The sequence below is a fragment of the Enhydra lutris genome, unplaced genomic scaffold, assembly GCF_002288905.1.
Source record: "Enhydra lutris kenyoni isolate GAN:26980312 unplaced genomic scaffold, ASM228890v2 scaffoldscaffold55, whole genome shotgun sequence".
Lineage (NCBI taxonomy): Eukaryota > Metazoa > Chordata > Mammalia > Carnivora > Mustelidae > Enhydra > Enhydra lutris.
The window spans coordinates 14,590,576-14,606,255 of record NW_019154139.1 but is presented as its reverse complement, the minus strand read 5'-3'; the positions used below and the strand labels follow the sequence as shown (position 1 = coordinate 14,606,255).

At 45.9% G+C, this 15,680-nt stretch overlaps 1 protein-coding gene across 5 annotated transcripts in view; it reads right to left on the bottom strand.

The window, feature by feature from the left end:
- Positions 1 to 460: 460 nt before the first annotated feature.
- LOC111157512 (BPI fold containing family C) overlaps positions 461 to 15,680 on the bottom strand; it is a 53,547-nt gene continuing 38,327 nt past the window's right edge. For 4 of the 5 annotated variants that reach the window (XM_022518979.1, XM_022518980.1, XM_022518981.1 and 1 more), the window contains 4 exons: positions 5,739 to 5,781; positions 2,964 to 3,027; positions 2,015 to 2,091; positions 501 to 781 (listed from right to left, as the gene is read on the bottom strand). In XM_022518979.1, coding sequence (XP_022374687.1) covers positions 659 to 781; positions 2,015 to 2,091; positions 2,964 to 3,027; positions 5,739 to 5,781 — 307 coding nt within the window. In that variant the 3' untranslated portion in view covers positions 501 to 658. Of the gene's footprint in view, positions 782 to 2,014; positions 2,092 to 2,963; positions 3,028 to 5,738; positions 5,782 to 15,680 lie in introns of all 5 variants that reach the window. The other variant, XM_022518982.1, reaches the window with a different exon arrangement.

Sequence of the window (15,680 nt, the reverse complement as noted above, 5' to 3'; positions counted from 1 at the left end):
AGCCTTGAAGTCTGCATACCCTTACTTTTTGTCAAAGATGTTAACGATGTTAATGATGTTAAATTAAAGATGTTAGCTAAAGATGTTAAATTCTCTCATCTTTGTCTTATTTTATTTAAAAAAAAATCCAGAGCAGAAGCAGAGATTTTCTCAAATAAAAAGACAAGTTCACATTAATAGAAAACGAGTTTAATTAAATACAAGGGACAGTAGCAGTAATATAAAACATACAATCCAATATGCAGGGAAGTGGGGGAAACCCTGGGTTGCTGAGAGAGCTAAAGGGAGCTCCTCCAGGAAGAACTCGGGCAAATCTGTCCTTTGGGCTTTCTCATGCGCCTCCTCCAGGGCACATGGCTAGCTCCAGGCCCCAGCATTTTATAAACACAGAAACACACAATGTGCATTCGAACACGAAACACTGAAATGCCTACCCCTACACACACACACACACACACACACACACACACACACACCCCGATTTGGCTCTTTAACTCAGTTTGCCTCCCTCTGTCCCTGAGGGCTCGAGAAGGAAAACTGCCAGCCTAAGCACTTCACAGGGCTTTACAATCCAGCGTGCACTGTCCTCCCCTTCTGGGCTTACAGTAGCTGTGGATTAAGGGCCACTGGCCGCCTGGGGTGGGCTCCAAACAAGCAATCAAGCGGCGGGCTTCCCCCTCCACTGTCCACTTATGAGGTTCAGACCTTCCCAACCATGGAAACTTGGCTGCTGCTTTAAGGACGTTTCATACTTGAGGTCGGTGGAGATCAAAAGGAATCCCTGAAAAGGAGGCAAGAATGAAGACAATGTCACACCCTGGACACCGGCAGCCACAGACCTCTGGGGTTTGCTAAGGGTGAGGGAGAGATGGTTTCTTTCCCAGGTCCTCCTGTGTCACACCCTCCCTGCCGCTGTCCCCTTGTGAGTGCCTCTGACATCAGAACAGGACACTTGGGGTTATTGTCTCCCTATGTAACTTGAGCAGCTACAAAAGCAGCGGAGGTGGGGAGGGAAGGAGGAGAGCAGGATGTGCATGGGATTGGAGAATTCCTTCAGAATCTTATTTCCCCCACGCCCCCAAAAGGTGCCAAAATGGAAGAAAGAAAGTGTTCTGAAGTTTGTTGATAATGATTAATGAGGAAACAGCTCACAGCAGATCCCTGAACCTCGAGGAGGGTCTTTGGTTCAGGCAAAAGTTCACTGAAGAGAATCAGAGGAACCAGTCAGGTCTCAGCCAGGCCCTGCTCTCCTTATTTTAAAAGGGGCCGTTATAAAGAAGATATGGTCCATATATATAATGGAGTATTATGCCTCCATCAGAAAGGATGAATACCCAACTTTTGTATCAACATGGATGGAGCTGGAGGAGATTATGCTGAGTGAAATAAGTCAAGCAGAGAGAGTCAATTATCATAGGATTTCTCTTACTTGTGGAGCACAAGTAATAACACGGAGGACATGGGGAGATGGAGAGGAGAAGTGAGTTGGGGGAAATCAGAGAGGGAGATGAACCATGAGAGTCTGTGGACTCTGAGAAACAAACTGAGGGTTTTGGAGGGGAGGGGTGTGGGTGGTGGGTGAACCTGGTGTTGGGTACTAAGGAGGGCACATATTGCATGGAGCACTGGGTGTGGTCCATAAACAATGCATCTTGGAACACTGAAAAAAGAAAATAAAATGTTTTTTTAAAAAGGCGGCCATTAATCCCAACCTCGCAGGTTGTTTTGCAGAAGGAATGAGGCAGAGCACGCCACACCACCACAGTGCACCTTCTCTTACTACAGTGTGAGTCTGGCCTGCCAAGCGAAATCAGCCTCGGTCTGATTTTTAAACTCAAGTTTAAATGCTTTTCATTGTTGACTGCAAGCTTTAAGAGCTAAAACTTTTGTCTATAAAATTCCTTGGGCTGGAAAAACACAAAGCAAATTAGCATAAAACAGAATAAGCAAACTCGGAAGAGGCTTCTACTGTGAAAAGAAATGGGGGCAGTGAAGAAAATATTCACATTCTTACCGCAAAAACTTCAACATCGGAGTTGACAAGAGAGATTTTGTGTGGGTTGGGCAGGGGAATTCCTTGCTGCAATTTTGCTGAAAAACAGAGCAAGGGGTAAGATAGCTGGCAAAGTTTTTGGTAAAAGACGAATAAGCAGTTTTTAAATCTATCTTTTTCTTCTGTATTTTCATTTTATGTTCCTTGCATTTTCCTCGATGAATACTTAATTAGTTACTGAAGTACTTAGTAAAAATGCACAAGCAGCTATGTACACTTGGATGGCAGAAAAATGCTGGCAACTTGTCCAGTTTATATTTCGAAAATACCTTAATTAGTGTCTGAGAACATTCTGGTCTCTGATACAAAATATATTTTAACCAAGCCAAAGTCAAGATGCTGCTGTTTATGAACAACTGCGTACAGGGAGAGGGCCTAGAATTGTCCTTCATCCAAACTGTCTATCCAGGGACACCGGGGTGGCTCAGTGGGTTAAGCCTCTGCCTTCGGCTCAGGTCATGATCCCAGGGTCCTGGGATTGAGCCCCGCATCAGGCTCTCTGCCTACTTGTGACCTTTGTCTGTCAAATAAACAAATAAAATCTTAAAAAAAACAACAACAACTGTCTATCCAGATGGTGGTCTGTGCATAAGAACCACAGAGATGCCCTCTAGGGAGTTGAATTTCATTTCTGGCGGACCTGAAGGAGGGTTCTTACTGCCTACGGAGTGTGGTTTCAATCTCTTCAATTCAACCAGAGTTTAGCTGTTCTCGCTGAGTCTACAGGTAGTGTGGCTAACAAGGCTTGGACCTGGAATAACCAACTTTGCAACCACACTCTGTAAGTTCCGGGATGGCTCTGGATTCACACAGTCATGTGCTAGAAGTACAGCCTTTGGGGTGGAAAGTCCCAAACAATCCCCAGTGTTTAGCTAATGTCAGAGTCACATGTTTCCCCAGAACCCCTTACCATTGGCCAGTGGGAGGATTCCAAAGTGGAGAATAGAGGACAGAATGTTCTCAAACCTCAAGACCTAAAATGAAAGGGGATACTAATCAGTTGCAAAATCAGGGCATTTTGAAGGTACCATGCCGGGTCTGAACGTGCACTTTCCCAGACCTTATCACGACAGAGGGCAGTAATTAGAATCTCCCCATGGAGATAATCTAGCTTTCCAGACACTGAAAGCTACTTGGAGGGAAACCGTATTACAGTTTCCCAATCTTTTTTCCTCCTTGAGGTTGGACATTTCTGCTCCGTGTAGGCTGGGTCATGGTGACAACAAATGTAGAGGGACCACATGGTGGCAGCAAACACGGCAGCTTAGGTATCTATCAAGTAAGACGATCTAAACAATTACTAAGTATCCCAGTTAGTTGTCTTTCCTTAATGGAGGTCCTTTGCATTACCTTATGCTCTATAGTTAACACTATCACCAGAACATCCAATTTACCCAGAATAAATCACAGTAGTTGTTAAATCTTAGAAAAGTGTTAGTTCCTGGGAAGATTCAGGTATTAAAAACAAATGGACAATGGGGTGCCTTGGTGGCTCAGTCAGTTGAGCCTCCGACTCTTGGTTTTGGCTTGGTCATGATCTTGGGGTCGTGATCTCAGGGTCAGGCTCTGGGCTCAGTGCAGAGTCTGCTGGAGATTCTCTCCCCCTCTTCCCCACTTCTCCTCCCCACTATAATGCACACACACACACACACACACACACACTCTCTCTCTCTCTCTCTCTCACACGTAAATATTTTAAAAAATAAATGGACTGTGATGAACATCAGTTCACTCAATGAATATATTTTGAATATCCTACACGCTCAGCAAGCCTTGCAGCTTAGCAAGCAGGGCTCTGAAGCTGACTTCCTAGGTTTAGCTCTTGTTTTTACCACTTCTGTGAAGTTGGAAAAGCTCTCTAATCTCTGTGTGCCTCAGTTTCCTCTACTGTGCACTGAAGATAACAGCACTAATGTCTCAGTTGGTCTCAGGATTAAACAAGTGAATATTATGTAAGATGCCCAGTATATATCACTGTCATATTTTCCACCCAGAAATGTCATTATTAGCACACTCTGTTGTGGATACTAAGCAGTTTCTCTGGGTCTTCCTGGAAGACTTGGACTCATTTTGCCTCCTCTAGGCTCAGGAAATGTTATTTATGAGAAAGTCAGCTGTGCATTCTCATTGATTGTGGTCTGTCATCTACCAAAGAGCTATGCCATGGAGGTGCTGACCCACAGTGCGTGAGACACTACGGGTATTTTATGTTTCAATATCTGGCGTGAAAATATAACTTATTTTCCAGCTTGCTGGCACTCATGTCACTGGCTTCTAATCTTCCCAACCTGAAAATCAGGATGTTCCTAAAAATTGAACAAACAAACATCTTGTCTGGCCACCTGCATAAATTCCTGGGCTTCTTTGCTATTTTCCTCACATCTATTCCTCTCTTAATAGCTGCTTCTGTCGAACATGGTCAACAGTTCAGGACCATGTCTAGGACTGCTCTGGGAGAGGTCAAGTGCCCTGACTGAGGTCACACAGCCCGTAAGTGGGAGTTGACTCCTGCGCGTTGGCCCGAGTTTGTGGATGTAACCATTGTGCTATGCTGCCCCGTGACAGAGAGGTGGCAATAACTGAAATTAATTTTCATGAGAACAATGGGGATCATTTATTTAACACCTGCCATATATTCAATGTGCTAAATGAAGCTCATATATAATCCCAGCGAATCGTCCCAACAACCTGAAGACTGGAACGGCCAGCTCTGTCCCCACCTGCACTGCCCATACACTTGCTCTGATTTACTTTTCTCTACAATATTTTTCAGCAGACAAAATATATTTGCTTGTTGTCCCCCCCCCCCCACACACACACTAGAAATAGGAGTGGCCAACAGTGGCACTATTGACATTTTGGGATGGATCCTTCTTTGCCGTAGGGGTTGTCTTATGCACTGTGGGATGGTAAGCGGCATCCTTGGTCTCTACCCCCTAAGTGCCTAAAGCATCCCCCGGACTGTGACAACCAAAAATGTCTTCAGACATTGCCAAATGTCCCTGGGGGGCAAAACTGGCCCAACGTGAGAACTGCTGCTCTGCGATGTAAGTGCCACAAGGGCAGGGACACCAAGGAGTGATTTGGCTGAACTTCCTGCAGCTTGGGGGGTGGGGTTCAATTCCAAGTCTATCCAAGTTGGGATATACTCTTCTCATCAGGAGGTCACCAGGCTGGCCTCCCCTCACCCCAAAGTATCTGCACAGCCAGCCTCGCAATGGTTTTCGGAGATGGCTAGAAAGGCTTCCAAGAGCAACTCAGTCATGGCCTCACAATTTGCAGATGGCCTCATCCTTTGGGAGTCTGGATCTTATATTTAATTCTCAAAGATTATTTTATCCAAAGAATGAAATTGCCCTGAAAATCTCCCTGAAAATGCCAATATTACATAGGTCTTAGTGTTTAGGAAAATTCTTTTAAATGTCTTTCTGAATAGATAAAATTGGAGAGTTCCTGTCCTGTTTAAAAGTTATGGGGTTGGGTTCCATTGTGTAATGGTTAGCACTCAGGACTCTGAAAAGTGATGGGGTTGGTGGACAAGAAGCTACACAAGGAATTTTAAAGTTAAAACCTACCCTCATGGGGAAATCAAGTATTTAGAGGCTCAGAAAACATTAATTCAGCTACTATATAGGGAAACTATCATTTTTCCCTTGACAGGAACTCTGAGAGCTTGGATTCCTACCTCAATATTGCTGCGATTGGACTCTGGCAAAGAGAGTCGGAATCTGAAACAAAACAAAACAACGAATGTCAACAGGAAAAGTTTAAAGGATGGAAGATTTAAAAACAACTCTTTCAGGCGCCTGGGTGGCTCAGTGGATTGAGCCTCTGCCTTTGGCTCAGGTCGTGATCCCAGGGTCCTGGGATCCAGCCCCACATCGCATCGGGCTCTCTGCTCAGCGGGGAGCCTGCTTCCCACCCCCTCTCTCTGCCTGCCTCTCTGTCTACTTGTGCTCTCTGTCTGTCAAATAAATAAATAAAATCTTTAAAAAAAAAAAAAAACCCTTTCAATAGAAAGGAACAAAAAGGAAAGGGGATTTATTTTTTTAAAGATCCGTAAGCCACTATTTAATTTATTTTTTGTTTTTTTAAAGATTTTATTCATTTATTTGACAGAGAGAGAGAGAGTGAGAGAGCACAAGCAAGGGGAGCAGCAAGCAGAGGGAGCAGGAGAAGCGGGCTCCCCACTGAGCAGGGAGCCCAATATAGGGCTCGATCCCAGGACCCCGGGATCACGACCCGAGCTGAAGGCAGCTGCTCAACCAACTGAGCCACCCAGGTGCCCCATAAGTCACTATTTTAAAAAAACCGCACAGACTGGTGAGGATATAATGTTCTAGTACATCTTTACTTGATATTTGCTGCTTAAGAAGCAGAGCTTTCTAGCAGAAGGCTTGGATTTGTAACCAGGATGGGTTCCCCATATGCATTTGCTATATAGGACTTACTGTTGGCAACTTGAAGGCAGAAAAATTTTTTTCCTTTTTTTTTTCTTCTTTTAAAAAGAATAATTTTTTTTCAGTGTTCCAAGATTCATTGTTTATGCACCAAGAAGAAACTTAAGAAATAATTTTTGGTCTCCAGCCATACCACCCCGAACGTGCCTCGTCTCATCTATCTCTGGAGCTAAGTAGGGTGGGGCTTGCTTAGTACTTGGGTGGGAGAGATTGTCTTCAGGTCTTCTTGGTCTGAACTCCCAGAACACACACTTGATTTGTCAGACATAGTGAGATGAAGCAGTGGTAATCAACAAGGAGGATCCTTTCATTTCACAGGTAGGGAAACTGAGGTCCAATTAATGGCAGATTTAGGACCAAAACTCAGATCTCTTGATGCCCAACCCAAACCTCCCTTCCACTGTAGGATCTTTCCTCACTTTGCTTTCCCTCCTGTCCTTCCATGGCTCACTTTTGCCCAGGTGTAGAGCCTTACTTCTGCATCAGCCTTCTTCTTCTTCCTTTTAGAAACTTAAAAAAAAAATTTTACTTTATTTATTTGAGAGAGAGAGAAAGAGAATGCGCATAAGTGGGGTGAAGGGCAGAGGGAGACATAGACTCTCCACTGATCCCAGGATCATGACCTGAGCCAAAGGCAGACACTTAACTGACTGAGCCACCCAGACGCCCCCTGCATCAGCCTTCAAATGGCTCCCCCAGTCTCCAGTCTTGGTTTTCTCCAATCTGACCTCCACACCATTCCCAGAGTGAGCTATATGGCAAGCATGTCTGAAGAGGACATGCTCCCGTTCAGAATTCTTTAATGGCCTGAGTCCAAGTCATTTAGGTGGTACCCAAGCCTTTCTGTATTTTGGTGTCCGGTTACCTGTTTACTCTCACTTCTTTTCATTCTCTACCCTGAATATTATACTCAAGAACCCTGAACTGGTTAGTGCTATGCTGGTTTATTTATTTTTTCTTTTCTTTTATTTTTTTTTCAAGATTTTATTTATTTATTTGACAGAGAGAGATCACAAGTAAGCAGAGAGGCAGGCACAGAGAGAGAGGAGGAAGCAGGCTCCCCACTGAGCAGAGAACCCGATGTGGGGCTCGATCCCAGGACCCCGAGATCATGACCTGAGCCGAAGGCAGAGGCTTTAACCCACTGGGCCACCCAGGCGCCCCTTTATTTTATTTTCTTAAGTAGGCTCCACATTCAGCCTGGAGCCCAATGCTGGGCTTGAACTCATGACCCTGAGATTGGGACTTGAGCTGAGATCAAGAGTAGGACACTGAAGCGACTAAGCCACCTGGGCACTGCTATGCTATTTTATTAACAAGGCACTATATATCTGAGGTTAAAAAATGTATTGGCTTCAAAACACATAACCAAAATATCCTGAAAAATGAAAATTAATACATGCCCACAACAAGTTAACATTATGGTGACTAGTCACTTTAACTCAACTCCACTCATGGTTAAGTTTAAATTATATTTCATGTGGAATGCATTTGAATATGTGCAATATATTTGGGGCTGGATTATTCAAAATTAGAGTAGGGCGCCTGGGTGGCTCAGTGGGTTAAGCCGCTGCCTTCGGCTCGGGTCATGATCTCGGGGTCCTGGGATCGAGTCCCGCGTCGGGTTCTCTGCTCGGCAGAGATCCTGCTTCCCTCTCTCTCTCTCTGCTTGCCTCTCCATCTACTTGTGATCTCTCTCTGTCAAATAAATAAATGAAATCTTTAAAAAAAAATTAGAGTAGATAAGGTCATAATGATCTTAAAACAACTGCAAAGAATTTACTTGTATATTCCATGATACCTCTGGTCTCCATGCTTTTTGCTCCTGCTGTTCCCTCTTTCTGAAATTGCCCCTCTCCTATCTTGTTGACTGGTTAACTTCTTTTCATTGTTTAAGATTTAACTCAGGTGTTACCTCTTCCAGGCACCTTTCTGTTACTACGTTTAAGAAGCAGATAGATATCAATGGAAGAGGTGAGTTTGCTTATTATCAGCCAATATTATGTGAATATGAATTAAGTCTCAAAACTTAAGTTTCAAAACTTAATTCATATTCACATGATATTGGCCGATAATCAGGAAACATAAGCGTGAGAACCAGAGACAGTTAAATCTGACAAGGATCAGAGATGGCATGGGTGGTGCGGCGGTTCAAACTGAGCTCAGTGGAAAGTGAGGACCAGAATCCTTAGGATATCTTTAAAAGAAGGAAGCTGAGCAGTGGAACAACACTTTGAAGGTACTGCTGGAGAAATGTGAGGGGGGCGCTGCCCCTTGGCCACACATCTTTTTCTGATGGAGGTAACCTAGGCCAGTTCGGAAATGCAGGTGGAGAAAAGGGCAAGCCCTAGGCTTCTGGTTCTGAAAAACACGCAAGCGCAACTGTGACCACTAGGTGGCGACCGAGTTCAGTCTGTTGACTTTTCATCCTCATCCTTACACGGAGCCCCTAACCTCTTTTTTTTTTTTCTAACCTGTTTCTTAAAGCACAACTACTAGAAACTAATTTTATTACAGAACCACAGAGTTCGTGGGGAGAAAGGGAGCTCAAGTAGCCCTACCTTGCAGACATATAGAGAGCACAGCTTATTCACAAAGTTTTGGAGAAGGTTCACCGTCCTGACTGAAAACCAGAACAAAAGTACAAGCACTTAAGCCTGTCAGATGGTGGTGGGGTCAAGATCTGGGTCAATAGCAAATACAGCATAATGGGGTTCAAGTAGATCAAGGCACAGGCACTCACAATGCCGCTTCTCCAACCCTGTGGCCATGGCAGACGTTGAAAATCACACCTTACACTCAATACTGCACAGTAATTGTTTATCTCTGTGTCCTTTGACTGTGAACCTGACTGAGTCCAGAGCATGGCACATTAAGGCACTTAGTGTTCATCCAGGCATCTGTCCAGCAGATACTTACTGAACACCTAATACACGTCAGCCGTGCGGCAGGTGCTAGAGATCACGACTGTGAGTTAAACCAAACACAGCCACTGCTCGCTCGGAGCTTAAAGCCTCGTGGGGAGGCACACAGTAATCAAATAAGCCCACTGGTGATGGTTTAATGACAGATTGAGATAAATGCTCTGAAGGAAAGAAAAAGTTCACTGAGGCCAATAAGAGAGGAACACTATCTAAACTGGCAGGTGCAGGAAAGTTTCTGAGGAAGAAAATACGTCCTTGAGAGCTGACATATGAAGGGTAAGTGAGATTAAAAAGGCAAATTGAGGAAGGAAGAGGGAAGGGTCTGGCGGAGGTTGCGAGGGCCCTGTGGAGGGAACAGAGGCTAGGAAGAGAGCGCTCAAGAGGCAGACAATGGTGGTAAAATTTTGATATTTATCTTAAGATATCAGAGGCTATGCTAAAAGTTTGATATTTATCTTAAGGGCAAGGAATCTATGGAAGGTTTTTTTTTTTTTAAGATTTTATTTATTTATTTGACAGAGAGGGAGAGATCACAAGTAGGCAGAGAGGCAGGCAGAGAGAGAGGAGGAAGCAGGCTCCCTGTTGAGCAGAGAGCCCGATGCGGGGCTTGATCCCAGGACTCCAAGATCATGACCTGATCCAAAGGCAGAGGCTTAACCCACTGAGCCACCCAGGCACCCCTATGGAAGGTTTCTAAAAAGGGAGATGATGTCTGCGTTTTGGAAAGATCACTCTGGCTGCAGTACGAAGAAAAGATGGGCAGCCTAAGAGGTTTCCTAAGAGCTCCTTCTGTGCTCAGTAATGCTCTAGGCAATGGGAAGAACGTTAATTATATTTATGATGGACAGACAGAAGCTGCATATAGAGGAAGGATTTGCAGAATAATACAAAACAGCTTGTCTTCAGTGCTCTTTTGTGGGTTTACACTGACTTGCTGCAGGAATTCTAAGAATGTATGAAATGGTGAATAAACCAGCATGGGTTGGAGGTAGGTGTGTGTGTGTGTGTGTGTGTGTGTGTGTGTTTAAGATATGGGGGTGGGAATAAAACTGCCCTTTGAGGGATGCCTGGGTGGCTTGGTCTGTTAAGCTGCTGCCTTCGGCCCAGGTCATGATCCCAGGGTTCTAGGACTGAGTCCCTCATCGGGCTCCTTGCTTGGCAGGGAGCCTGCTTCTCTCTCTCTGCTTCTGCCAGCTTGTGTGATTTCTCTCTCTCTGACAAATAAATAAATAATCTTAAAACAAAACAAAACAAAAAAAACTGCCCTTTGAGAGAAGCACGCCACCATTTTCCTTAGCACCCAGTTTTTGCCTCTTAATCTGAGTGTTTTTCCTGCAGGCTCTAGATTTGGGAGGTAGAAACATTTGCCTTTCTCTATTTTCTGTATCAAGAACACTGTAGAGCACATAATCGGTGCTCAAGAAATTCTCATGGAATGGATTATGGATAAATGAGTAAAGGGTAAGTGGGGAAGTGTTTATTGGAATTGGGGTGGCTTTGAAGGGGGGCAGTCTACAGCAGAATGTTCATTTTAGGGAGTTATGAGAGGGAAGATTGGCTCTCTTGGAAGGTAGTCAAAGTGCTTGACAACCCCAGGCTGTGGATTTAATCCATGATGAAAGGCCTTCCCCCCCCACCAAGATTTATTTTAGAGAGAGGATGAGCGGGAGGGGCAGAGGGAGAGAAAATCCCAAGCAGATGCCTCGCTGAGTGTGGAGCCTGATAATGAGGCTCGATCTCACAAGCATGACGTTGCGACCAGAGCTGAAACCAAGACGCCTAATTGTGCCACCCCGGTGCCCCCAAAGATGAAAGGTTTTCATGTGAGGAATGTGTTGAGCTCATTCCAGTATTAAAGGACCCTCTTGATGAGGAAGAGTTCCCCAGTGTTTTATCTTCACTGCCTTCTGCACCCTGGAAATTCCCCCAACAAGTCTGGGAGAAGCGGAAGTTATTTGTTTTTCCTCCTCTGACAGGGGCCTCGCACTGTGGCATTCCTGTGCGCCCGCCTCCACGGGAGCTCAGAGGGAGGGTGGAGATGGCGGTCAGCTCGGGGGCAAAGCCCGAGCTCTGATGACCTGTCTAAAGCACCGTTCTGACAGAAACTGAAGCGGTTCTTCCCAGACCTGTTTTCCTTTCTGGGTTTCTTTCCAGAGGGCTCACGTTGGGAAATGCTTATCGCCCAAGCTGCGTGGAGTAGGGCTGGGTGGGGTTTGTATGTGCTTGTAGTCAGCTCTCTTTGCATTCTCTGAGGGTGTTGCCTGGGAGGGGTTGTAGAGTGTGAGTGTGTGTGTGTGTGTGTGTGTGTGTGCAAGCGCACGCGTGCTGATGTCACTGGTGTGGGGCGCAGTTTGGGAGTGTCCGATGCCTCACTTGTGGCAATGTCAAAATTGTTCCAGAGTTCTAAATGGCCCAACGATACTGTATATTGGATTGCCTTGAGCTTTGTAAGCTTAAAGGGGCGTCTGGGTGGCTCAGTCAGTTAAGTGTCTGCCTTCAGCTCAGGTCGTGATCCCAGGGTCCTGAGATTTGAACCCCACATCCGGCTCTGCTCAGCCAGGAGTCTGCTTCTCCCTCTCCCTCTGTTCCTCCTCTCTGCTCGTGCTCTCTCTCTCAAATAAATAAAATCTTTAAAAAATAAAAAAAGGGGGGGTTAAAATTCAGTCATCTGTATGGCGACGAAAAAAGGGAAAGTATTACTTAATTTGGTCTCAGAAACGTCTAGTATATGGATCAGCCCGCACTGGGGTTACCTCCCGACGGAGCTGTGTTTGGAACAAAAGTCTCCATTGTGGATAGACCAGTACGAATCCGGTTTAGGACTCTGAGGGCCAACTCTAAGGCTTTTAAGGCCATCCTGACCTGTCATGTCTCTTGGGATCAATTTCTCCCTCTTATTTGGTTAAAGTTTGATCCCAAAAAGGGGAAAGAAAATAAAACTCTACTGCTGGTGGTAACTAATATTTCTTGAGCACCGATTACATGCAGAACATCGTGCTTTTCAGACATTACCTCGTCTCCCCATAAAACAGCTCTGTGAATAGGTGCCCTGTTTTGCTGATGAGGAAACTGGTATTTAAAGAGGTTGATTGACTTGTCCAGGGTCACACGGCTACCAAGCGACGGAGGTGGAATTCAAAATCAGAAACGACTAACTACAGGGCTGTGCTCGTAATGAGACGTCCCCACCGAGGTCACGTTGATTACTCGTACTCCCTGCTTTTGCTTTCATTTTCTCCTTCCCTTCATTTCTCAAGGTGGCTGTGTGCAAAGGGCGGTGTGCTTTTTCTACCGCAGATCACCTTCTGCCTGTGGCTTCTCTTCCTCTATCAAGTCTTCACACTGAGAAAGGACATGCTGCCTGCTTCAGTTCCGTGTGACTCCGCGTTCATGGGTTTCCTCTTCTGGGCAAGGGTGTTCACCGTCTCAGTCTTCTAAGTCTTGGCCATGTTCCGCATCAAAGGCAGTATAATGTCATAAGTGAACACCCAAGGCTGTGAAAACCACTCACCCAGGTTCAAGTTCTGGGTCTGTCATTCAATAGCTCTGTGATGTGAGCAAGTTAGTCGACCTCTATAAATGTAAAACCGGGATAATGAGCGACCTCCAGGTCTGTTCACTGAAGCTACAGACGTCGATTGAAGACTGTGCCAGGTCCTGGAGATCCAGGGTTGTGCGGTTTAAATGAAATGATATGTGTGAAGTTCTTGGCACGGGACCAGAAGACAGCAAAGACTCAATAATAAAGTAGTCATAAATACTAGGACAAAAGGCACTTTCTCTAATAACCATCACTGGGTAGGAGACACGGGAATGAGGTGTTTCCTGAACAGGGTTTTTCTGACGAGGGGAACTCTTTTGAGGATCTTGTATAATGGAGCACCTTCTTCCCTGGGATGAGGCCAGCCCCAAATTTTAAGTAATAGCCATAGTCAACCTTCCTGAACACTTAACACGCACTTTACATGTATTAACTCATGTATTCCTTACAGTAACCCCCTGAAGTGGGTTGTATTATAGCCTCATTTTATAGAGAAGGAAATGGAGGCCCAGAGAGGTTAAGTAACTTGCCTGAGGCCCCACAGCTAATGAATGGCAGGGCGGGGATCTGAACCAGCTAGTCTTGACTCTAAAGCCTGTGAGCTCATGGCGTCTTTAAACTCACCACACCGAATTTGCCTTGATTTCTCTATCTCCTGTCTCTGTAGCCAGCCGTGAGCAGCTCCAGAAAGAGACACATTCAGGCAGGGGATGTTTAGAAAAGTGTTTCGGGGGTTAGTATTCTGGGAGCCTAATTTGGAGACCCCCTTTCCCAGGGTTTTCTCGGGGATGCTTCACTGATCCCCACCCCCCTTTACGCCTCTCCGCACTGTGCCTCTCTGACCTCACCCAAGACCACAGCAGGCCATAGGTCTGGAAGAGCAGTGCTTGTGGAACTGGGAGTGGCGGTTGCTGGCTGGGGCAGTCGTGAGGGAGGTGGGGCAGCCATTCCTGCGGCCACGGGGAAGGCACCCCTTCAGCACAGCCTCTGCTTCTCCGCGGTCTCGCACGGGCTGCCTTGGGACTGAGTGATGCCTGGCATATCCACCTGACCCTTCATCCTCCTGCTGCCCGAGATCCGCCATAGCACCCCCAGCAGGAGCCACCCCAGCGACATTTGCAGCATGACATGGCCTTGCTCAGAGGGGCCCCATGCTTGGTTCAAGGCCCTGCTGTCCCCATCTTTAAATTCTTCATAAGATTCTGAACCAGGGGCTCCCCATTCTGATTTTACAATGGGCCTTGCGAGTTGGATAGCTAGTCCTGCTCAGACCCCACTAAGGCCCCAGAAAACCTCCCCAGCATGAGAATCTGAAGGAGACCACAGGGAACGCGGAGGAGACGCCAGGAAGGCAGGAGTCTTAATCTCAGCTTGTGTTCACTGGGTCAAAGCACGCTTGTGGGCTGTAGGAAGCCAGAGAATGGATCCGCGCGTTTCTTTGGGTGATGTGAACCGAGTGGGTTGCAATCAGTTTTGCAGTTACTCTCGAACATAAACCTAACACCCTCTGAACGTGCCATTTCTTACTGGGAGGACCGCTGGAGAGGAGAGTCCGCCCAGCGGAAGCTCAGAAGGGGACCTAATCTCTCTGCTCCTTAAGGTCTCTCCCACTGGCCTGCAAGCCTGAAGTCCCACCCGCACTAAGTCCTTCCTTCCATCCTGCCCATGAACCAGGGCCCTGCTCAAGGGTGCACGTGGTTTCTCCCTTCTCAAGAGCTTGCAGCCTCAGTCAGAGGCCCTGCCTCCCTTCTCCCACCTCCCTCCAGATTTCCAGCCCCCCTTTCCTATCAGCGCTGTCCTCAGGCTGCAGATGGGGGGGTGCTTGTGGTGGGGCTGCTCCGGCAAATTACATTGCAAATTCTCTCCTTTCCCGTCTGGCCTTGCTCTGATGCTGCCTATCTCTCACCAGCCTCCCTTTCCCTCCTCCTCTCCTGCTCTCTGGCTTCCATCCTCTCAACTGTTAAAACTGTCATTTCCAAGATGACCCATCAAGGTTTAGAGTTTCATCGGCCTTGACCTTGTGCAGGGTGGGCCACAGTATGATTTCGGGGGCCCTGAGGCAACTGTTGCCTCGGGAGCCCTCCCTCCATAAAGAAATACTAAAAATTGTATTTTAAGACTATGTTGTTATAAAGATAAGTATAATCCAGCCTGGATTGTATTCATTTTTTAATTATTTTAAAAATACACTAAAACGTTTTCATGGGTCCCTAAAGTATTCATGGGCTCTAGGTTCTGTGCCTGCTGAGACTAATGTGGAAATCAGTCCCGTGTTGTAGAGCTGGGTAGAGAGTAATGAAGCCTTCTTGAAACCTTTTTTTTTTTTCTGGGAAACCATACTACCTTTCTTTTTTCTTTTCTTTTTTTTTTTTTTTGTCATTGTTCCTTTTATTGGGAAAACAGTATCGTTACAAAGATAATTTTAAGGAGGAAAAATCTCACTCAATCCCGTATCCTATGGCACTCCTAATGGCACTCTTCGTGATTCACTTCCTTGTCCAGATGGAAAGCTATTTTACACAGCTGACTGCTGCCTTTGTGCAGTATTCCATTCTGTTTGTCCCATTTAATATCTCTTTGTTGAGGGCACCTTCTGTGTGTCTGCAGTAGTCTTCACAACCATCCGCTGACTTATGGTGATTGACTTACTTTTCCCCTCTGTTGGTTTCCTGTTCTTTCTCGACTCTGCTTTCTCTGGCCTT